Source organism: Leucopleurus acutus, assembly GCF_964270905.1.
Source record: "Leucopleurus acutus genome assembly, chromosome: 5".
In the NCBI taxonomy this organism is placed as follows: Eukaryota; Metazoa; Chordata; class Mammalia; order Artiodactyla; family Delphinidae; genus Leucopleurus; species Leucopleurus acutus.
The window spans coordinates 26,360,746-26,386,230 of NC_139147.1; the positions used below are offsets into that span (position 1 = coordinate 26,360,746).

General features: G+C 42.1%; 1 protein-coding gene across 4 annotated transcripts in view; it reads right to left on the minus strand.

Annotated features, from left to right (window-relative positions):
* The window catches only part of CXADR (CXADR cell adhesion molecule), a 52,937-nt gene that overhangs the window by 12,009 nt on the left and 15,443 nt on the right, over positions 1-25,485 (minus strand). For 3 of the 4 annotated variants that reach the window (XM_082840040.1, XM_082840039.1, XM_082840041.1), the window contains exons 2-3: positions 9,681-9,847; positions 4,097-4,301 (exon numbers count right to left, since the gene is read on the minus strand). In XM_082840040.1, coding sequence (XP_082696166.1) covers positions 4,097-4,301; positions 9,681-9,847 — 372 coding nt within the window. The remainder of the gene's footprint in view (positions 1-4,096; positions 4,302-9,680; positions 9,848-25,485) is intronic. The other variant, XM_082840042.1, reaches the window with a different exon arrangement.

The following is a 25,485-nucleotide window of genomic DNA, read 5'->3' on the forward strand; positions in this document are numbered from 1 at the left end:
CGGTCCGGGAAGATCCCACATGCCGCGGAGCGGCTGGGCCCGTAAGCCATGGCCGCTGAGCCTGTGCGCCCGGAGCTTGTGCTCCGCAACGGGAGAGGCCACAACAGTGAGAGGCCCGCATACCGCAAAAAAAAAAGGTTGAGGAGAAACAAGATATTTGCATAGTCTCAAAGTGGTTCCCGCACTGGGATTTTTTTTTTTTTAAACATCTTTACTGGAGTATAATTGCTTTACAATGTTGTGTTAGTTTCTGTGGTAGAACAAAGTGCATCAGCTATATGTATACATATATCCCCATATCTCTTCCCTCTTGCGTCTCCCTCCCACCCTCCCTATGTCACCGCTCTAGGTGGTCACAAAGCACCGAGCTGATCTCCCTGTGCTATGCAGCTGCTTCCCACTAGCTATTTTACATTTGGTAGTGTATATATGTCCATGTTACTCTCTCACTTCGTCCCAGCTCACCCTTCCCCCTCCCCATGTCCTCAAGTCCATTCTCTATGCGTCTTTATTCCTGTCCTATCCCTAGGTTCATCAGAACCATTTCTTTTTTTTTTTAGATTCCATATATATGTGTTAGCATACGGTATGTTTTTCTCTTTCTGAGTTACTTCACTCTGTATGACAGTCCCTAGGTCCATCCACCTCATACAAATAACTCAATTTCGTTTCTTTTTATGGCCAAGTAATATTCCACTGTATATATGTGCCACATCTTCTTTATCCATCCATCTGTTGATGGACACTTAGGCTGCTTCCATGTCCTGGCTATTGTAAATAGTGCTGCAATGAACCCTGTGGCACATGACTCTTTTTGAATTATGGTTTTCTCAGGGTATATATATGCCCAGTAGTAGGATTGCTGGGTCATATGGTGGTTCTATTTTTAGTTTTTTAAGGAACCTCCATACTGTTCTCCATAGTGGTTGTATCAATTTACATTCCCACCAACGTGTGATTATTTTTTAATCCCAGAGGGAAAAGTAGTAATTTTTTTTTAAAGTAGTAATATTATAGCAGAGAAACCTATCAGATAAAACTGAAACCAAGTGATCATGGTTAACAATAAGACAGGACATCATGTGCCCCCTGACATTAACTGGAGACCACAGATGTCAATGCAGCAGGGATCTTAGATTTGACCCCAGCACAAAAACGCATTAACAGGAAGCTGTGGAATTCAAATTAGGCCTGTAGTTTAGTTAATATTATTGTCCCAACATTAATCTCTTGCTTTTGGTAGTTGTACTATGCTTTTATAAAATGTTAACATTAGGAAAAATTAGGTTATGGGTATACTCTCAGGAACTTTCTGGTATTTTTGCAACTTTTCTGTAAAACTAAAATTATTTCAGAATAAAAAGTTGAAAAAAAATCCCAGTGTTGATTGAGTCCCCACACATGCTGTTGCCACGTGTTCTTGTGATGTGGGTGCAGTCTGAGCGCACCATATACACACACGAAGGAAAGTTAACCTGTGCGTGCTCTCCTCTGCAAAACAACCCAGTCTATTTATACCGAAAGGTCTCAATAATAGGCTTTTTCAGAGTTCTCAGGGAAGGTGCTGGTAATGTGTGGCCACCATATGAACCCTCTGTCAATTCCCTTTGTTATCATCACCCCGTCCAGTTTCTTTCCTGAGTTGCATCCACATATACATCTGGTGTATCTGAAAGAGCAGGGTGGGCCTCAGCAATGGAGCGAGGGACAGCAACATACCACCCCTCACACCGAGGCAGCTAACGGTCCACACAGCGCCCACGGCTCACCGAACGAGCTTTCATTACTCCGTGAACACCATGGTGGCATCTTCAGGTTTCCCACAAACGAATCAAAGTATCAGGCAGAGCCTCTGACAGTGAACCAAGCAAGAGCTCCACTGGACTGCCATTCAGTCTGGTCCCTAGAGGGGACTTTATTTAATCTTTCCTCCAGATTGTCTAAGCAGAATTTTCAGAAAAAAGTGAGCAAATTTGGCTTCTGTCCAGCTCTCACTTTCAAGAGAAACTTCTAATGTTTTCTGCCACAGTGGTCATGACTCACCTGGAAACATGGAAGAGACAAAGAAATTCTCCTCTGGCTCTGAGACAGCCTCGCCAGGTCAGAGGATTAGTCATCCCCACTTCCCTTCAGCAACCACCGCCCCCATTCTCCCCTACCCCACATTTTAATCCCTCTCTCCCTCCCCGATTTGACTTCAGGGTTTGCTTGGCCACGGTGATGCCGCACGGAGCTAACAAAAGGAGTTACTGTCTCAACGCTTCCCACAGATCTAGGCTGAGGAATAAGATGTGAGGGGTGTGAGGTTTAATGTAAAAGGCCATCCCTCCTGCCCAACAGCCATGGCTGCTGCCTCAGTGTGCTCGACCAGAGCCTGTTCCTAAGGGATGTCTCTCTTTCCCTCTCACACACACACACACACACACACACACACACACACTCACACACACGGTGCCTGTCCACACCTCTTCTGGGAACATGTGCCAATCGCATTCCTCCCAGTGTACCTGTCCCCCTCAGACAGGGATTCACAATAAATAATTCTGATAAATATGTATAGTCTGCTTGGTACAGCATGAACTAGTTAAATTTTCATATATATCCTAACTCAATGCTTCCTGGAGAGCAGTACTTAAAGAAGATATACTCAGGGTTATAATTCCAGGTATGCCTGGGCTAAGAGTTCAGACAAATTATTAAACTTTACCTGCTTTCATATTTATAAAAAAGAAAGGCAACTCCATGTTCGCTGAATGTAGACACAAAGGCTAGAATTTCCAATGTTCTGAATGAGCTCCATTTAGCATGGAGTGCCCTTTACCAGGACCCCCTTGTGTGCCCCCTTCAGTGATGTTGCCAGAAGACTGCCTTACCAACCAAGACAACCCCTGGAGTTGCCATTGGGGTGCAAAGAAATCCGCATTCTTATTCCTAATCTCTACCTGCTCTGATATTCATTCTTTAGAAAAGTATGCTACTCAGGATGAGTCTGGAATCCAACAGACTTAAGCTCTCTGCTCAGTTTCTAAAACAAAAGGAATGAAAGGTAGAAGTTGAGGTTGGGGGGGGCGGCGGGGGAGTTGTCCAGATTAGTTATTTCCAGGGGTATGGCAGGTGATTCCAGCAACCAGCATTTCCTACATAAAGTGGGTGCCCAAGTGTCCCCAAAACCTGGCACCTTAGGTCACAGGGGAATTTACTGTCACTGAATAGTGACAGACAGTTGAGATTTTCTACATGGCAGCCATTGTACTTTTGGGTAAAGCCTACCACGATAAGATTTTAGAAGTATATTTATGAATGGTACCTTTCAGAGTTTCTCAATTTGCAGCGGTAAAGAGTGCTTGTGCATGACCATCCTCCTCTAGAGGAGGATAACAAACTCTGTGGGCCTTGACTGTTTATAAAGCAGTTTATACATATCTCCTTCTAAACTATCCTGGAGAGCTGCATCTTAGTGGCCACCTGTCTAATCTCCTCACTTTAAGGATGAAAAACAGTGATGCTCATGGAGGTTAAAGGACTATCTAAGGTCTAAAGGCCTTACACCAATTCAATATTCCAGCTACCATGTTCCATCTCCTCTGTTCTAAATACTCCAATTATTCATCATAGAAACCTCATTTATTCTTTGGGAAATGCAGTTCGAAAAAGCTTGAGGCACATGTCACAATTGTGAGCTGAATAAGACTGCAAAGAGATTTAATGATAATTATTTTTATGTTTCGAAAATATAGGCTGAGGCCCAGGAAATGAAGAGGTTCTATTTAATTCTCAGGGCAAACCTGAGAACAATGGGAAAAGCCTGGATCCCCTAACTCCTGCTTTAGGGTTCTTCTCCCATATCACAGAACTCCTTCGTTTACTTTCAAATGCTTTCATGAACTTCACAAAGAAGTTGGTCGCTTATTTTTCCTACCCAAAGGAAAAACAAAAAGGTAGCTTTATGTTTTATGCTATTAGAGGACATTAGAATTATGTCAAGTATTTAAAATTATTACTCTAAAAACCTAAGCTTTGTCTCACATAAATGCTGCTACTATAGTACTGTGACCACTCACCCTGTTACTAAGTAACATTATTACAAATAACTTACCAAGAACTGTCAGCTGAATCTTCTTATTTCCAACACCGGGAGCTTTTTTCACTTTGCACTGGTATGTGCCAATATCTGACAACTGTAAATTTGTTACATTTATTGATGCATCACCAGATTTGAGATCAGTACTTGTAAAATGTACTCGTCCCTTGAGATCTTGATAGTAGTCGTCATAAATTTTGTCTCCAGAATATAAAATAATCTAAAAGAAAGCCAAGATAAGACAAGGAAAAAACAAACAAGCAAGCAAACTCTCTGTCTCATTAAAGGAGCTCTGGATACACCATGGTACTGTAGGATCCAAAAAAAGAAGAAGAACATGGTATCATGAGGAATCTACAAGTATTCAAATCACAGGTTAAGAGAACAGAAAGAAACCACAATACGATCCCTAAGTATGGTCACACACTGTCATTGTAAATGGGGAAACCAAGCCCGCCACATGATTAAGTAATGTAGCCCTCTATCAGAGAGCCATTCGGTGAGACTCCACAAAAGCATGGATTTGTGAATTCTGATACACTCTATTTTCAGCTGCCTCAGAGGATGCAGTATGCCAATCAACTGTATAAAATCAGGTACAAACCACCACTACTGCCCAAAAGGGGCTTATGATAATTTACCCGTGGAACTTAAAAACAAAAAAAGACATTTTTTGTCTTAATATACTAAGTTGGAGGCACTCGAAGGTTCCAGAATCTAATAGATAAATAAACCTGTTAAGATGTGTGTGCCCAGCCAGGTTAACAGGACCTTCCAATTAATCTGTGACTAAGAGCAAAGACCTTTCCTAATTCCACTAAGTTTTCTGAACCACTGTTATAGGCTTTGATGGAAATAACTAAAGGCTAGATTTAGAGGGAAAATAAGTTCTGCTAAACTTGACTTGGAAGATAACTTATAATAGTCATCTCTAACTATCACTAAAATTAATGGAACACACTTTATAATTTTTCATTCGTTAATAAAATCCTTCATTCTGGCCATCTGAGACCCAAGAGCCAAAGAGCAGTGGTACCAAAGTCAAATAATAATCAGAAAAGAAAACTACAGTCTACATCCTGCAAATAATTTTTTATCTGAGATGTTTATTATGAACAATAAGATCAGAATCAGTGCCATCTGTAGGAATTTCTCCAGGACACAGACTTGGGTTCTTCTATTATCACCTCCCCTACCATGATGACCCCGCCCCCAATTCACTAAAGATCTTTTGCTTGTATAAAGTGTCTGCACTGCAGACACACTCAATACCGGTTTGCTAAGCAGTCTAAGGGTCCACAGCTGACTTACTCTGTAAAACAAGCCATCACTTTGTTTGTTCCACCTTCTCCCCACACCCAATTGAGAACAGCAACATTGAGAACTCCTCGAATGAGATAGTGTCTCTTCCTCTATATTAAACTGTGGACTCTCCTGGGCCACAAAGTTCAGTCCCTCATTTTGCTACACACACGCTTCAGTAGTCTTTCAAGGAGGGCCTGACCAATAAAACGTGTCTCCAACTGTCAGTCATTTTTGTAAACTAACTCAATGTTTTCCCATGAAAACAGTCTTATAAACAGTAGCTAAGAAACCGGGAAGTAACATTTACCAGGCAATTTTGATTCCTCTTTACAACCCAGCAGCGATGGAGACACTATCCACATTTAACCTTTAACCTGAGGAAAGCAGGGGCTGTCACAGACCTTCTCTCCCAAAGTCACACAGCTGAGATGCAAACCAGATCCATTTGGCCTGCCACTGTATACTGACTTTATAAACATTTCTTTATGACTTACAGGCTTACGAAATGCTAATGCATATTGTATTTCAGAGAATTCTTACCACAACCCCGAGGCAGGTGTACTTGGTCCTATTTTACACATGAGGAAACAGAGGAGGTAGTACACGTTAGTGCAGAGGATAATCAAATGCGGGCTGGGGGGTGGCGGGCAGGGCAGGGCAGGGTCAGAGAGGCTGGGGTTCAGACCCCTAGCTGTGTCTGTTGCCAGCGCCGTGACCCTGGGCATGTTCCTTCAAATCCCTGGGCCTCACTTTCCTCCTCCTCACAGGAAATGATCCTCATTCCGGGATGCTGTTTTAAGGCTTAAAAATAAGTATATATAATTAAAGTATATAAAACGCTGCCCAGCACACAGTAAGTGCACAGTACATGGTAACTGTTTGCTGACTAAAGAGATCACACAGGGAATGATGGAAATTCCTCCAGCCCAGTCCCCCACCACACTGCCTGCTAGCTTAAAAATATTAAAATAAGGATTTGGCGAGCACTATAATGTAGCTGAAATTCTATGTAAGCATCCTCTTCTGCATCAATCTCTCCCTAGGCCCTTCTTTCTTTTGGTCTTCCTTTACTGTGTTCTAGGTTAGAGGCTAGGCTTTGCCAAATTTGCCAGAATTGCCCAGAAATGGACACTTCAACCCAGTTCCTAGTTTCACACGTGTCTCACAAGTCCTGCAGGCAGCAAGGTTGGGCCTCCTACTCAGCACAGAAGTCCTTGTCTCCTTACATGAATAGAAACGCAAGGCTATAGGGCACGCTGGACTTCTTGGTCTCGAGACGTACCTGGTCACAGGGCTTCACCTGTGAGTCTTAAGCCAGAAGCATTTATGACCTGTGCTCTCCATTCATGCATCTTAACCACGGAACCAGAGTCCTGGACTCTAAAGGGGGATGGGCACTGCACTGGCGAGGGAGTCTGGGGTGTGTAGGGCCTCAGGTAGAAGCTTGCACTCAGGGTGCTGGCACTGCCATGGAAAGCGGAGAGGGGATGGGGCTCCCCTGGTGTCGCAGTGGTTGAGAGTCTGCCTGCCAATGCAGGGGACACGGGTTTGTGCCCAGGTCCGGGAAGATCCCACATGCCGCGGAGCGGCTGGGCCCGTGAGCCATGGCCGCTGAGCCTGCGCATCCAGAGCCTGTGCTCCGCAACGGGAGAGGCCACAACAGTGAGAGGCCCGCGTACCGCAAAAAAAAAAAAAAAAAGAGAGAGAGAGGGGATGAAGAGCAAGATGAGAGGGGACAGGGTATCTGGGCTGAGTATACAGGATGAGTCAGGCTCAACTTATTTTGCTTAGGGGGAGAGAAGGAAGTTCTAGTACCAGAATCAGGGCAGAGATATATCCTTGGAGGGGGTGGCCCTAGACATTTACAACTTGGGAAAGCACCTTAATTTTTTTCTTCACAAATACATCATGGACAGACTGCTTGTATTTGCCAAAAATAGTTAATTACCTAACTGCACTGATTCAGCCATTAAACGGCTGGATAACCCCTTCTTTAATATGGACCATAAGTAAAAATTTCCCTTCCAAATATATTATATATAATATTCCTCCAAATACTCGAACTTCTTTTTCTCTCCCTGGTTTAATATAATTTATTAACACTGATTTTTTTTAATTAAATATATCAGGCAAAGCTAATATGAGGCACTCTAAATTAGTGGAATATTCTGGTACCATTAAAAGGCAAAGCGTGATATGTGTATTTGGAGATGAGGTTGAAATCGTGCCCCAAACGGTTAACAGAAACTGGTGACTAACAGGAATTCTTGAGCTTGTCTTAGAGAACAGCACATAAAAGCACGGCTTGTTCAAAACCCCTCCACTTGTACCCTACCTTCTCTGACCCAGCTCGCCTTAATTATTTTTTAACTCCTTAACCACCTTTATAGACAATGCTGATGTATGGGTCAACACAGTGATGGGGGGGGGGGGGCTTAAGTTGTTTTCCAGGAACTGGGAGTTGGCTTCTGTCCAGTTCAAGCCGGCTAAGGTTGGTTGGGACCACCGACCCTAAAACTGAGTCTGGGCAGGTGTCCATTGAATGGCCTTTTGACGTCAGAGGGCTGAAAACTCCACCTTCAATCATGCTAAGTGTCTCCATTTCTGAACATGAATCTCAAGAAAAAGCATGTAACTAAGCTATATCTGCACAGAACACTGACGACCTCACCTTTTCCTAACTCCAAACACCTTTCCCCATGCCTAAGACCACCCTGCTTCTTTATCTCATAAATATGTCAAGCCCCTTGCCTTCAGGGAGGCAGATCTGAGATTTGTTCTGTCTCCTCACTTGGCTGCCTTGTGAGCAACTCTTTCTCAGCTGCAAACTTTGGCATCGCAGCTCTTGTCTTTCAGCATTTGTCTTGCTGCAAGTCAGGCAAAGGAACCTGGTTTAATAACAAGGTTATTGGGCAATTTTTCTCCTTTGTGCTACTTTTGGCTTTTCAAGTTTTCTACATTAGGCTCTTATTAATTTGTAATTAGAAAAAATTCTATAATAATACAGTCATCCCGGGGCTTCCCTGGTGGCACAATGGTTACGAATCCGCCTGCCAATGCAGGGAACACGGGTTCGAGCCCTGGTCCGGGAAGATCCCACAAGCCGCGGAGCAACTAAGCCCGCGTACCACAACTGCTAAGCCTGAGCTCTAGAGCCCGCGAACCACCACTACTGAAGCCCGCGTGCCTGGAGCTCGTGCTCCACAACAAGAGAAGCCACCGCAATGAGAGGCCCGCACACCACAACGAAGAGTAGCCCCCGCTCGCTGCAACTAGAGAAAGCCCGCGTGCAGCAACAAAGACCCAATGCAGCCAAAAATAAATTAAAATGAATAAATTAAAAAAAAGAAACTAGATCTTAATTATAAAAAAATTTAAAATAAAAAAATAATAATACAGACAGTCCTCCGTACCCCCGGTGGGGGTGGGGATGGTGGTGGTCCAGGACCTCCTTCCCCCTCCCCTCCTCAGATGCCAAAATCCGCAGATGCTCAGGCCTCTCATACAAGATCGCGTACTTACGAGATGATTTAAAGTATATGCACCCTCCCATATACTTTAACTCATCTCTAGATTACCTACAATACCTAATACAATGTAAATGCTATGTAAATTGTTGCTGGCATGTGGAAAATTCAAGTTTTGCTTTCTGGAATTCTCTGGATTTTTTTTCCCGAATATTTTCAATCCATGAATGGTTGAAACCACAGATGGGGAACCCACAGATATGAAGGGCCAACTGCTGTTTTGATTTTTAAGGAATTCAATGTATAGGATATTTAACTTGCAAAAATATGGAAAGCAGACTGTAATAATACGTACCTTCATTACACTGTTAGACTTGACCCTTATACTGGTAATGGAATCCTTGTGTGAAATGTAAAAATTCAATTCTACCTAACCTTTCACAAAGCCTAGTTTACCAGGCATCCCCTAACACGTTATGCATATTCCTGCTGCACTGTCATACCCGCTCCATATACGCCTCCCCTGCTCCCTGGCTCACATATACTTCCAAGTCCAGATTTTCAGGACGTTCCCAAGTTCCTCTCCTTCCTTGCAGCCTTCTCTAAGAAGTCTGGTGACCTTTTCTTCCTCTTGAAATCGGAGGTCACTTATTATCCACTTCACTCCATTACATAAGTGTCCTCAATTTCCACAGCATGTGCCTTCCTCACCTACACCATAAGCTATGACTTTCTTCATAGCTCCCCAGGTCCCCCCACACGTTATCAGCACAGTGACAGACACCGAAGACCAGTTCCCCGGCATCTGCCGAGTAAGCAACACATACCACTTGATCCACCTTCTGATTATCAGCTGGTGATAGCAGCCACTCGATGTCCAGAGGTCCCTGGTCTTCTGGACTGAGGGTAAATTTGCATGGCAAATAGGCAGTTTCCCCTTTGGCCTTTTCAATCATCTGTTCAGGAGTAGTGATACTCAAACTTCTGGCGAAATCTAGAATATGAAACATGTATATCGACTGAGCATCTGCTCTCAGGCTGGCAGCACACTCAGCACACCTCAGCTCTTCAGAGGGAACACAGGATGTGGGAGAAACAGGATTTTATTTGGGACCACAGTAATGAAATTCCAACTCAGCGGTCCCCAGTTTTTAAGTCTGTGCTTCTGTAGAAATAGAATGACAAATATTAATATCCATCTTATTCAATGCAATTTCCTTTCAGAACACTGGGAAGTTCCCAACATTATATGGAATACCAGCATTCTCATATGAATCATAAGAACCTAGTAAAGGATTTCTATTATCCAAGCAGATGTTTAAAACTGAACCTGGCTAGAGTCTCTGAAAGGGCAATTACGTCATACTAATTCAAGGCCATATTAATTCACGCTTCCACGGTGCCAGGGACACACTTGGAACTCCCATCACTGGGGCACATGCTGATGAATTTTGACACGTTTCCTGCCAAGGCTTCTGTAATTCCAAATTTTTATTAAATTTGATTCTGTAACTTTTATCGAATGCTTAAAAATATTTCTAAGTAATAAATTTTGATGACAATTCAAAAAGAGAAGAAACTGTCAATTTATATATTTTTAAATGTACCAAATAATTGACCTCAATATTATCTTTAAGACATTTCTTACTGTTTGTCCCTTCTTATTTCCCTTCTGAAAAAGTCAGACATATTTATTATGTCATTTTTTAAAAGACATCATAAAATTCCATAACCTATTCTCAAATTTGTATTCTATGAAACTTCCACTTAGATCACACTAATGCTGGATGGCAATATTTGAAAACTCTATAAAAGCAAAAATAGATGTCCTGAGCCCCAAACAAAAATTCCAACATAGTTTCTTCCGAGTTTGTGAGAGATGGCTAAAACCCACTGTAACCCCATAAGAATTGAAAAAAAAGTCTCCTCCTTGTGGCTAATGACTTACTGTAACAAAATCAGTATCTTTTACATGCAAAATAGATGGAAATTAACTACGAGCAAAATGATGCTATTTCTTACCAATAAGGGAAAAAATACCAAGTTTAATTCACACATAGATCTGTTCACTACTTATGTCTTACAATAAAGATTACAGTTTGAGCAACCAACAACTTAATATAAAATGCAAATTTAGTCTGTAAATGAACTATCACACAAAACTTTTTTTTTTTTTTTTTTTACTATTTACACTATAAAAGTTTGAACCACCCTAGTCTGTCACTGTATGTTTTTCTTGTGATAACCTAACATTTTCTTATAGGTAAAGTCAAATGTGTAACATATGCAGATCTGAAGTTTCAAATGAATACACTGGTTTCCGTTCAGCAGCTCTACAACGTGGGCCTGACTTTCCGGGCTGGATGATGACCTGGAAGAGGCCCCAAGCACAAAGATTATGATACATGGGGCTTTCCTCTCTCCCCCACTTCCCATACCCCTGCTCACACCATAAAAATAAACACGGAGCAAAATTAAAAGTAAATCCAAGTCCTAATTCTCCATAATGATGCTTTTGTTGCTGGTTTTCAAATGACGCATTCTAACAGAACAAACCAAAATGAAGAATTATATTATTATCCATCACATGAAGCTTTCCATTAGCTCGTAGAAGAGGCTTAATACATACGGACTATCAGTTGTAATGAAATGTTAGTAAGGTTGTAGCCAATAGATTGAGAAGGAAAGAAAAGTCAGGTTACATTCAAGACCATTTATATTCAGGCACCATCCTAGGCTTTTATCACATTTAAGTGCACTCATCAAACAGCAAATTAAATTTGGACACAGACTCTCTGCAGGCCCTCCCCTAAATCAGAGGTGGCCTTGTTTTGGCCAATAGAAAGTAGCCTGAGTACTGCTGAGCCAGTCCCAAGGCTAGGCTTCAAGAGGCGTTGCTGCTCCACATAGAGAGAACTGAGGTGTCAGACCAACAGCTGTAAGTACCCAACCTGCAGCCACCCTAAAACACCAGCCCAGTCCACACCAGCTGCCTGCAGCTCCAGGAGTGGCCCTAGACAGGATCATGAACTAATACACGATTGTTCTTTTAAAGCCTCTGAAGTTTGGGTTGGTTTGTTAAACAGCAAAGATTGATATGCCATCCAAAACCACTGATTCAGCCCAAATGGACCACTTACCATCCCCCCGGAAGTCCATACTACTCCATTCTCCATTTCATGTGCACCTTTCTATTTTAGATGGTATGATTTGCTAGGTATCTGTACAATCACAACTATTTCTCCTGATTAATATTCAATCCTCTGAATAAATACTTTCTATCATTTCTAATAAACTCAATTCCATTCCCACCTCATTCACTCAGGCACTCCGCTACCTCTCCAGCCTACAATGATTTTTCCTCTGGCTTCCTAGTAACGCTCACAGTACTTTACTTTCTGCTCTCCATTATCACCCATTTGGCACTCAGCGAATACTATCTTCTTTCTTTTTTTTTTCCTTTTATAAACTCAGGCTCCATGGTTTTTGTCCCATCTTCTAGATATCAATGAGCTTATCTTCCCGTACTACCTTGTAATTTTAAGTGAATTTTTTAAATGCATGCCCTGATTCACCATTAGCTCCATCAGGGTCAGCAGAAATTGTGGATACCTTTATCCTCTGTTGCGTTCCTTGCACATTAGTAGAAAATAACTGGTGACTGGATAAGTTTGATGAGTTTTAGAAATGCTGAAAAATAGCATTAATCTGCCAGAAGGTCCTGCTACTTGAAGATCTCCTGTCTATAGCTCCTACAATTGTCTGCATTTGTCTGGGTATGAATACCATATGTATGATGTAAGATAGGAACGATCTAAGTACAGTCCAGGATGAGAATTCCATTTCAAACAAATCAAGACACAGCCCAAACATACGGAGGCAAAAATATATAAGTAAGAATGAAAATTTGCTATAAAAAAAACAATTAAAACTTCCTGGTTATTCTGTGCTTCTAGAGCTTTTATTTTATAAAACATCAAATGAAAAGTTTAGAGGCATCAATTAGATATCTAAATGAGTAAAAGTTTAAATTCTCCTAATTCATGCTCTCAGTACTTATACTACAGTCATTAGAATGAAATGTAACTTCGTTTTCATGATAGTATCATCCATTCTTTCTTCTTTGATACATAAAAATTACTTTTCTTTTAAAGAGTATCTTAGAAAACAGTTACATGTGTATAAAAATGATCTGGATAGATATCAAACTGTTAGTTATTTTTCACAACTGAGATTTTAAGAAAGGTGAGCTTTATAATGAGATTTCCTTAATATGTATGCTGCTAAAAGAAATTTTAAACAGACTCTTAAATGGCTTTCAGCATTTCTTTTTCCAAAAAAATGTTTAAAACATTCAACTGCTCTTCATTGTGTTGCACTAGAAATGAATTAAAATCTCAAGATGGTAGAAAACAGTTATTGGGTTTCCTAGCAACACTGAAGGGGCCTCTCTGCACGAGGGCATAGTTTTTCAAGCACTGACGTATGCATCAGTCACAAATTGTAGAAGACAAAAGGCAGACACTTGGTCTCAGGCAGTGTCTCTGGATATTCTTAACACCGCCCAATTCTATTTATGCAGCAAATTGAGTGATAATTTAACTTGCAAACTACTTGTAAGTTCAAACATGGTCTCAAAACTAAGTCAAATAACAAATCTTCTTATAATTTTATTCAAACATACTCAGAATGTGATGAAATACGCAGCACATGATCAACTACAAGTACTTGGAGGGTCCTGTTAATAAGTGCTCAGCACTGGATTATGTAAATAAACAGACTGAATCATGTCCCTTTTTGGCAGTGACTGAAATAACATCTCCCAGTTTTCTGCTTGCTTTTTCTAATCTCCAAATTCCAAATCACTTGAGTCTGTGGAACCTCTCTTCTGCCCAGTCTGACTTCTATCTGAGCATCAAAATGACATGAATTCATCAGAGTATTTTTCAGCTTTGATGTTGTCATCTTCTGCCAAGGGCTTCGATCTGTTTCCACCATCAGAAAGGAGCAGAACTGGAGAGCATGGCAGGCAGTACTCCTCTAGAAGGCAGGCAACGTTTGCAACTGAAAACCTGCCTTATTTCTTTCATTTCTTTTCAAGTTTAAGGTACATGTTAACCTGGATGGTCTTCAGCTATCTTTTCCTTCTGTCAATCTTAAAATCATAGGAAGTTGGAACATGCTCATGAAACTTTACAGTTGATTAAAAAAAAAAATGAAGTAAATGTGTGAGAATTTTCGATAATGTTTTGACTGAGGAAAGTCTTAAAGAAAACTAGAGAACACAAAACAGAGAACACAAAAGCTATGAAGAAAAACACATAAATTTAACTATATTAAAAATCTTAGGTTAAAAAAAAATCACCATTTAGCTTTCAACAAAACTTGCTGAACGAAGGATGGTTTTCTGCTCTTCTATCACTGAGGAAATGAGACAAAAGGAAGGATCTGAAACATGTTTTCCACATATTTATCTATACAAGCAAGACACTAAATGTGGAGTCTGACCAAAGATGGCATATGCACAGGAATCTTTCAAGCAGTGACGGGTGAGGTGTTTTCACCTGGGTGGAGACAGGGGCTCCTACATAAGCTGTCTAGAGATCTAAGCAATCAATGAAATGCTTCATTACAACAGAATCAAATGGCATTCAAGAAATTCTGGATGCCCAAGGTAAGCAGGTCACAATACACTGGGGACAGCACAGGAAAGCAAACTCACAGGCCCAAGTACCTTTGTATAAGACAATGGAAACAGAAAGAGCCAAGCTAGGCAAAAGTGTTGGAAATATTGCAGCACCCATGGAGGGCGAGTCCAACTTACTGGACCAACACTACAGGAGGCCTGTGAAATACAAACGCGCAAACCCACTGTGAGGAATTGAGGCTGAACTCACAAGACCTAATACGTGCAAGCATGTATCTGAAAACAACCCCAATGTCCAACAAAAGGCAGCATCCGAAAACAACCTAGACACCTAATAACAGGCAGCAGAATTAGGGTAAGAAATCCAAGCTCTCCTACCTGAGACAAAGAACTAGAGCAAACACACTAGGCCAGAACGAGCCCGCTCCAGCCAAAGGACCTGACTAAAATATGGCTTTCAGGTAGTAAAATCGAGTCCCACTTATATTAATGGAAGTTCGACTAAACACTGCCACCACCAGGTTTAATTCCATTTACCTGACAGCAAAGGTAGTTATCTAGTCAAATTAGATCTTTCAAAAAGAATATGACCTTTAACATACACGTTTAATAATAAATATACAAGTATAATAATACTCTGGGGGGAGTGTGCTAGCGACTGAATCGTGTCCCATCATAGTTCTTGGGGAAGCCTTAACGAATCCCCCATGTGACTGTGTTGGAGACAGGGCCTTTAAGGAGGTGATTATGTTACATTCGGTCGAAGGGCAGAGCCCTAATTCGATAAGAACTGGTACCTCCTTAACGTAACTTTGATGTTCTGATTTATAATACATATATATTTGGTCTGTGTCCCAGTGCCTGGCACAGAGCTCCTAGGAGCGATCAAGGTGTCTTTTGTTAGATAACGGGACTTTTAGAGAATGCCTAAGGAACGTAAGGACGGGCTGGTTGCCAAGGGAGGTGATCATGTGATGAGAGGATTAGAACTACCAGTCCTACCCCCAACCCTGGGGCGGGGGAGGGGCTGGAGATTAAGTTCATTCACCAGAGCCAATGATTTGATCCATCATGCCTCTGTAATGAAGACTCTATAAAAACCCAAGAGGACAGTATTAGGATAGAACTGGGTTGTTAAACACATGGAGATGCTCAGAGAGCAGGGAAGCGCCAAGCCTCTCCCCATACCTTGCCCTCGGCATCTTCCATTTGGCTGTATATCCTTTTTATAATAAACTGATGATCTAGTAAGTAAAAATTTCTCTGAGTTCTGTGAGCCGCTCTAGTAAATTGAGCTAAGGAGAGGGTGGTGGGAACCCCAGATCTATAGCGGGCTGGTCAGAAGCATAGCTGACAACCTGAACGCGCAACTGGCGTCTGAAGTGTGTGTGCGCATGAGGGGGGGTGGCAAGCTCGCAGGACCGAGCCCTTATGAACCTGTGGGTCTGACGCTACCTCCGCGTGGATGATGTCAGAACACCCAGCTGGTGTCAAAGTATTCCTTGGTGGATGTGGGGGGAGCCCCCCCCCCCCACAGACAGCAGAATTGGTGTCAAATTAAAATATCCCAAATGCAACCATTTTTCTCTATGTCCAGGCCACTACCATCTCTCCCACAGGCGGGCCGCAGCACTGAGCACACACGCTTTATAACACTGCCTTCCTTGCTCCATCCCACCTTTTGGACTCACTTCTATTACTTTGGTCTCGGCTCAGGCACTTCCCCAGAAAGCATTCTTTCTTTGTGCCCAAATACGGACTGAATCCAATGGACTCCTCAGCCAGCTGATAACGCCTCCATCACAAGTACTTACCCTGTTTTACTGAGGTTGCTTCTTCACTGTGTGTCCTTCCTATCCTATACCCTCAGTGAATATTTCGCATTTGATTTAGAAGCCAAATCTTCTTGATTATCATTGATTGCCTAGCAAAATTTCTGGTGCTCAGCTTAAAAAAAAAAAAAACAAAGGAAAAGGAAAACTCACAGGCACAAGTAGTACCTTTGTGTAAGAGAAGGGAAACTGAGGATCTACCAGAAATGAAAGATGTTTCATTTCAAAATAGTGGGGAAAAATTAACAAAATGTAATGTGGCTAAAAGTAGGTGAAAATATGTTAAGACTTTTCTCTATTAAAGATGGAACCACAACAATGAAAGTATCCTGGTCTGGAGCCAATCACAGAAGGAAAGCAAAGAAATCAGAGGAAGCACCAAGGGGGGAAAGATGAGTGAAGCACACACTTGCGGAGCACCTGTGTTTGTGCACGTTTCCGTCGTCTGAAAGGCCCAGTTTCTCCCACTGAAAGCACCTGTAGCCATTCAAAGTACCTCTCACCTGTGACCTCCTCCGAAGTTTTCCCAGATCCACACAGGCAGTGTTAATTGCTTCCTAATCTCAATTATACAACCCGCACCTCTACTGAAGGTAGTTGTTTACATGTCCCTACCCTTAAGCACATACTTTCACTTGCTTAACAGGGGGCCAGGGTTTCATCTCTGGAGGGCATGTTCCAAGCCTTAATTCAACAAGACCCCAGACCTGCCTTGGACGAAACTGCTCAGTTCCAGTGGAGGGCGGGAGCTCAGAGCAGAGGGAAGGTGAAGGAGCTATTTGAAAGAGGAGTGGTGATGGGAGAGAGGACCATGAAACCTTTCGGGGAAAAGTATGGGAAGGAGAGCCACGGGAAGACTGTGCATCCAGGGGAGTAAAGGAAAGGAACAGTGAAGTCACTGGAGATACACGGAGCTCAGAGGGAGCTGAACAAGCCTGGTCGTATGCTAACAGGAGCAAAGACAGTTGCTTATTACTTTAATATTCACATTACAAGAAATGTTAGCAAATGTGGTAAGAAATTAATGTGTATGCAACTTTATGTTTAGTTATATATATATTTTTTAAAGCAGCCTACCTGATCAGTCACTCATTTTTTAAAATATTTACCTATTTATTTATCTATTTATTTATTTATTTGGCTGCACCAGGTCTTAGTTGCAGCATGCAAACTCTTAGTTGCAGCACATGGGATCTAGTTCCCTGACCACGGATCCGAACCCAGGTCCCACGCATTGGGACCATGGAGTCTTAGCCACTGGACCACCAGGGAAGTCCCTAAGTACAGTTATATTAACATGAAAGAAATATGACATTAAGAAAAACTTTTATTCGTGAATATTCTAAAATCACAACTAGGAATGAAGAAAAGTTGCTTGTCTATCTATCTCTAGAACAGCATGAAGCAAAATGAGAAAAATGTTACACAACAATGTGTGGTTTCTCAGAATATGTGGAGTTGGACTTCCCTGGTGGCGCAGGGGTTAAGAATCCGCCTGCCAATTCAGGGGACATGGGTTCGATCCCTGATCCGGGAAGATTCCACACCCCGCAGAGCAGCTAAGCCTGTGCACCACATCTACTGAGCCCACACACCGCAGCTACTGAAGCCCGCGTGTCTAGAGCCCGTGCTCCGCAACAAGAGAAGCCACCGCAATGAGAAGCTCATGAACCGCAATGAAGAGTAACCCCAACACAGCCAAAAATTAAAAAAAAAAAAGAAAGAAAGAAAATCTGGAGTCATTCCAAAGATATTAACAAAAAAGAAAAACTAGGAATAAGAATAATTTAACTTCACATTCCAGAAGTCTTGCATATTTCTTTGGTTTCTTGAAAAGGGGTATGTTATGATGACCTTCATGTCAATTGTTACAAAGAACGTATTTGATATTGCCTTTTGTGAGAAATGTCAAAGTATGTCATAGAGATTACTATTTTAAATAGAGAAGATGTTCAATTGTGCTGCTTAATTCAGAATACAGAATTCAGGAAACTTACATAAAAATACAGTAACATTCAGGGCTTCCCTGGTGGCGCAGTGGTTGAGGGTCCGCCTGCAAATGCAGGGGACGCGGGTTCGTGCCCCGGTCTGGGGGGATCCCGCATGCCGCGGAGCGGCTGCGCCCATGAGCCATGGCCGCTGAGCCTGCGTGTCCGGAGCCTGTGCTCCGCAGTGGGAGAGGCCGCAACAGTGAGAGGCCCGCGTACCGCAAAAAAAAAAAAAAAATACAGTAACATTCAATAATAATTCATGAGAACAATGTTAAAAAATAAACTGGGAAAATCAGGAAGTGGTATGTTTAAGGGATTGATCATGACAAGTATAATTTTGTTGTGTGTGTTTGATAACAAATACTACACATCAGATGTCTGGGTTAGCAAGTAAGTCACGGGGATACTTTAAACCCTGTTTTAAATGTTGCAAAAATGCAACTGCCAAGCTATTTAGACCATTTCCTTGACCGTAAGGCCAATTTGCCAATTTCCTTCTCACCAGGGAGTTGTTTTGGGATTAGCAATGTTTAAAATTCACCAAAATAGGGCTTCCCTGGTGGCGCGGTGGTTGAGAGTCCGCGTGCCTATTCAGGGGACACGGGTTTGTGCCCCGGTCCGGGAAGATCCCACATGCCGCGAAGCGGCTGGGCCCGTGAGCCATGGCCGCTGAGCCTGCGCGTCCGGAGCCTGTGCTCCGCAACGGGAGAGGCCACAACAGTGAGAGGCCTGCGTACCGCAAAAAAAAAAAATTCACCTAAATAGTGTTTCTTTCTAGAAAGGAAAAAGAAAAACACTTTAAGTATGTTAACACTAGTTAACTACCCCAACTGGCCTTTAAATATTGCTGGGGAAGAGAAGAAAACACCAGAAGGTAGATAGAAATTACACTCTTTGCTGTCTAGGAGTTTTTGTTTAATTCCCATGTGTTACTCAATACAGGATGTTAATATGTACTTAGAGCTAAGAAAGTAATACTTACAGTCAGATAATAACAATGAGAAATGACATTAAGTATACTTACTTAATGCTGTTTTCTTAAATATCAATTCTCAGCTCCCCACCCGCAATAAGAAATCAAAAAGCAAGTGCCCAGGAAATAAACTGAGATGGAAATGAGGAAACCATCATCTTAACCATAAATAGTAACTAACAGTGACTGGGTACCTATTATGTGCCAGGCACGTTTCAAAATATTTTACACATATTAACTCTTTCAAGCCTCATAACGACTCTGAGAGAGGTACTAATATCATCCCGATTTTACAATGAAGAAACAGAGACAGTGAGAGGTATCTAAGCTACTATGGGAGCAAGATACAAATCTAGGCAGATTGGCTCCCAAGCCACACTCGTCCTGCAAGAAGAAGTCCACCAGTCAACAACCCCAGACATAAGACATTTCCTTTTAAAAGTCACTACAAAGTAATACAGTGAGTAAATTATTAGACCCCATTGCAATCACCTTGGTGGAAGGAGGGTTCAGGATTTACACTCTTCCTCTCCTATACTAGATTTCCAAGAAGACAGCATTTTAGATAGCACATGGTTTAGGAGTTTGGGTGGACCCTTTTTTTAAACAGAGAAATAAATACCAGACCAGGATCTGTTGTCAAGTTTGTCACAAAAAAGCTCTATCACTTTGGACATGTTGTTTCTCTAGGGCTCAAACATAAATAAACGGTGTTAGTAAATTATCTGTTTCAGATCTAAATATGTCCTACATATGACCATCAATCAAGCAACCAACAAGAAGCCTTCCCTCAACATCCATCCCCTCCCCTCCTTGCACAACTCAAAGGCAGTAGCGACAGTTCTCGGAGTTCACCTCACAGCAAGTGCAGACATTTCTGACATATGAGCAGACTGACTTATGCAAGCAGTTCTGCCCACAAATAGCATCGGCTCTGAAGTCGGATCTGCATTCAAATTCAAACTGAGCTTACCAAATGCTTAGCCAGGGCAAGTTTCTAGCCTTTTAAAGTATTAACGTTGGGGCTTCCCTGGTGACTCAGTGGCTGAGAATCCGCCTGCCAATGCGGGAGACACGGGTTTGAGCCCTGGTCTGGGAAGATCCCACATGCCACGGAGCAACTAAGCCCGTGTGCCACAACTACTGAGCCTGCGCTCTTAGAGCCTGCGACCCCCATGCTCCACAATGAGAAGCCACGGCAATGAGAAGCCCTCGCACTGCAAAGAAGAGTAGCCACTGCTCACCACAACTAGAGAAAGCCCACATGAAGCAACGAAGAGCCAATGCTGCCAAAAATAAATAATTAATTTTAAAAATAAATAAAGTCTTAACTTTTTTTCTGTAAAATGGGAATTAGTAGTAACAATGCTTACTTCTTTATAGGGATTAAATAAAACAATGCATGTAAAGCTCTTAGAACAGTTCCAGCACAACTTGGTATCATCCTTTCAATAAGCAGTATCCAGGACCCTCTGGCCTTCTGAGATGGCCCACACGGTCTGTAGAGTGTGCTTCTCTCTAAATAAATCCACTTCTTACCTGTCACTTTGTCTCTCACTGAATTCTTTCTGCGATGAGACATCAAGAACCTGAGGTTCATTAAGTCCTGAGACCAGATACTGAAACCCCTACCAGGTAGAAGTTGTTAACTGTGTGCTGCATACAAGCAGACCAGTTGGAACCCGGTCGATGATGCTGACTCCCAATTACCTCACTACCAACCAATCAGAAGAATGTCCATGAGCTGACCATGCCCTCCTCTTTGAACCGTTACTATAAAGCTCCTCAATACCTCCTCCAGGTGGGGATACATAGTTTTGAGGGCATTAGTCCGCTGTGGCCCCCTTTGCCTGGCAAAGCAATAAAGCTATTCTTTTCTACTTCACCCCAAAATAAATAAATAAAATAGACAGTATCCAGTATGAAAACTGTCATCTTCCAAGCCTGTCATTCCTACTAGGAAATAAATTCGTGTAGCGTTGGGAAGGTGTCGTTTAATCTTTTATCCCTCACACTAAGCAGAGCCTTCCATATAGGAAGAACTCAAAATCTGTTATATAAATAAAGGACACTGACATGTATCTACTAGGTTTGGCAATCAGAACCTCATTGGTGACCTAGGCCAAATCTGATTTATTGAAGGCTCAGGGTCAGGGGAGGGTGCAATGGGATATTTCTAACTACAGAGGTGGAAATATGTGAGCAGAGACAGGAAATGACTGCTCTTTTGAGGAACACGGCTCCCAAGAGTAGGAGACAGAAGTGTGCTGTGTGGTCAAGGAAAGGCTGTTTCGAAATGAGAAATGTAGAGCATGTTTATAACTCAAGAGGAAAGAGCAAATAGAATGGGAGGTTAAAATACATAGAACAGAACACTCAGAGAGTGAAGGATCAAGACCCCAGGAGACGACGAGACCTAGAAAACAGGGGATAAGACAACTTTAAATAAGATTCGAGGGAAGGACATTTCCTCTGTAACAAAGGAGGCACAGAGTATTTACTAAGAATAAAAGAGGCAGAAAAAAATGTGGGTAGGGGGTTTTTGGAGACTGGTTCAAGTCTGAACGATGTGAAGAGGAAGGGGAGAAGAATCAAAGGACCACGAGTGGCACAATGAGTCCAACAGAGATGAGCAGATAGCTGATGAAGCTGAGCAAAGATATATGGTTTATCATCCCTTTTTTTTCTAGTTTTATATTTATTTGAAATTTTCCATAATAAAAATGTTTGAAAAAGAAAACTACAATGATGTGGCACTACACACCCACCAGAGCAGACAAAATGAGAAAAGGCTATGTTGAGCATGTGCAGCAACTCTCATCTCTACTGATGGGAGTGTCAACTGGTACAATTAACTCTGTGTGCGTGTGTGTGTGTGTGTGTGTGTGTGTGTGTGTGTTTACTTCCTTTTTTTGTTTGTTTTGTTTTTTGTTTTGTTTTTTTGTTTATTTTCTTTGTTTACTTTTTTGGCTGCGTTGGGTCATCATTGCTGCGTCCAGGCTTTCTCTAGTTGTGGCAAGTGGGGGCTACTCTTCGTTGCGGCGTGCGGGCTTCTCGTTGCGGCGGCTTCTCTTGTTGCAGAGGACGCACTCTAGGCGCGTGGGCGCAGTAGTCGCGGCACACAGGCTTAGTTGCTCCGTGGCATGTGGGATCTTCCCAGACCAGGGCTCGAACCCATGTCCCCTGCACTGGCAGGCATATTCTTAACCACTGCGCCACCAGGTAAGTCCTACAATTAACTTTTGAAAATGTTTGGCAGCATCAACTAAAACTACACAGATGTATAATCTATAAGACCCCAGAAAGCCAGTCATAGTTAGAGAACTGTATGTACGTGTGCACTAAAACAAATGTCTGAGAATGTCACAGCCGCATTTTTCACAACAGCAGAAAACTGGAGGGAAAAAATGTCATTCATTTTTGGGTAAATCAACTGTGGTACAGTCACACAATGCAATAACATATAGCAAAGCAAATGAATAAACTAGAGCTACACAATGGGAATAATTGTACAAGCATGATAGGAAGCTTAGGGAGAAAAACTTATACTGTATAACATTTATATAAAGTGCCAACACTAATCTATGCTGTTAGAAATCAGAAGACAGTGAAGGAAGTGACTGCAGGGGGCATGAGGGGACTTCTGAGTTGCAGGTTATGTAATATACCTTGATCTGAGTGATAACTGTATAGATGGGTCTGCTTTGTAATAATGTTGTAACCTGTGAACTGGTAAATGTTTTAAACTGAATGCTATTCTATGTATGAATGTCATACTTCAAATAGAAGGTCTATTTTATTTTATTATTTTTCTTTTTGGCAGTACGCGGGCCTCTCACTGTTGTGGCCTCTCTCGCTGCGGAGCACAGGCTTCGGACGCGCAGGCCCAGCAGCCAAGCCTCACGGGCCCAGCTACTCCGCGGCACGAGGGATCCTCCCAGACCGGGGCACGAACCCGCGTCCCTTGCATCGGCAGGTGGACTCTCAACCACTGCGCCACCAGGGAAGCCCAGAAGATCTATTTTAAAATGAATTTTAAAAGAACTGAAGGAGTTAAAGGCAGAAAAGTTATTTTTATTTTGTCTTTGTTAAAAATATGATGTTCTGGGAATTCCCTGGTGGTCCAGTGGTTAGGACTCGGCACTCCCACTCCGGGATCTGGGTTCAATCCCTGGTCAGGGAACTAAGACCCCGGAAGCTGCGCTGTGCAGCCATAAAGTAAATAAATAAATATATATATATGTATGTGTGTGTGTGTGTGTGTGTGTGTGTGTGTGTGTGTGTGTAATATATATATAACGTTCTGATGTTTTATAAATGTAATTGAAAAAAAAAGTCTAGCCAAATGGCTAGCCAAAAAGTCTAGCCAACAGTCTCCCTAATGTATGCAGCTATGCATGTGCACTTTTTCTCCAGATGTGCACCCCAGTCCATGAGCAGAAGCAAAGAAACTGGCCTGTAGCATTGATCCACACCAGGAATGCGAGCTGAAATCTGACTATGGGATGCAGGATTAGTGAAGAAATTCTGGTTTTAAAGTAACTGGAAGACTAGAAGCAGGGTGGAAGCGGGTAAGGGCCTGGAGATCTCAGTGACAGCAAGGTGTGATGAAAATTTGACAAAGCTGGGAAATAGTGACAATAGAGTTCAAGATTTCAAAGGAAGAACCAAGTGTAAGGAGAGGACTGGCTGCCTAAGTGAAATGTACAGAAAATCACTGTGTTTGAGGGATCAAGGAACTGTGGTGTAGAGATGTTTGAAAAGCGAACTGTAGGACGAAAATCCTAAAATACCAAGATAATCCTATGATGGGGGTGGGGGGGGGGTGAGTATGAGGCAGGGCATTTCATGGTCAGTGTGAGGAAGCAACCAGAAGTTTGGCATAAACAGTGGGCTGAAGGGTTGGTACACAAGGTGAAGGGGGAAAATGATCTGCAGAAGCCAGTGGGTCCCCAAGAGAATAATGAGAAAAACATATGGTTTTACATCACATAACACATCTGCTCAAATCAGTACCCTGCTCTGCCTTATTTATTTTCTTATTTATTTGTTTCATTTTACTCGAGAATAAGTGTCAGTCTCCCTCCTCCAGATTGAAGTGTGCCAATAGTACTGGAATGGCATCTTCCTCATACCTCCTGAAGCACCTATTACAATGTCTCACCCACGTGTACGGATTATTTATTTACCCCCCAAACTTCTTCCACAGGGATTGAGATTTTGTACGAGAAATTTAACATATAACTTAATCAGGACCAAGGAAAGTGTAAATTATAATGTAAAACCAAACGGGGGAGTTAAGAATGTGAACATACAGATAGATTTTCTGTAAGTATCTGTTGAATTGGATTGTGACCCACCCATTGCCCCCTGCCCCTCACAAACACACAGACATACTCGGCTCAGGAAAGCATTCAGATTTCATTTCTGATTAAAATTAAGTCTCAACCACAGGGCAGACAGCAGAAGTAAAAAGAACTACAATCCTGCAGGCTGTGGAACGAAACCACAATCACAGAAAGATAGACAAGATGAAAAGGCAGAGGGCTATGTACCAGTTGAAGAAACAAGATAAATCCCCAGAAAAACAACTAAAGGAAATGGAGATAGGCAACCTTCCAGAAAAAGACTTCAGAATAATGATAGTGAAGATGATCCAGGACCTCGGAAAAAGAATGGCGGCAAAGATCGAGAAGATGCAAGAAATGATTAACAAAGACCTAGAAGAATTAAAGAACAAACAAACAGAGATGAACAATACAATAACTGAAATGAAAAATACACTAGAAGGAATCAATAGCAGAATAACTGAGACAGAAGAACGGATAAGAGACTTGGAAGACAGAACGGTGGAAATCACTGCCGTGGAACAGAATAAAGAAAAAAAGAATGAAATAAAGACAGCATAAGAGACCTCTGGGACAAAATTAAACGCAACAACATTTGCATTATAGGGGTCCCAGAAGGAGAAGAGAGAGAGAAAGGACCCGAGAAAATAGTTGAAGAGATTATAGTGGAAAACTTCCCTAACATGTGAAAGGAAATAGCCACCAAAGTCCAGGAAGCGCAGAGTCCCAGGCAGCGTAAACACAAGGAGAAACACGCCAGGACACACAGTAATCAAACTGACAAAGATTACAGACAAAGAAAAATTATTAAAAGCAACAAGGGAAAAATGACAAATAACAT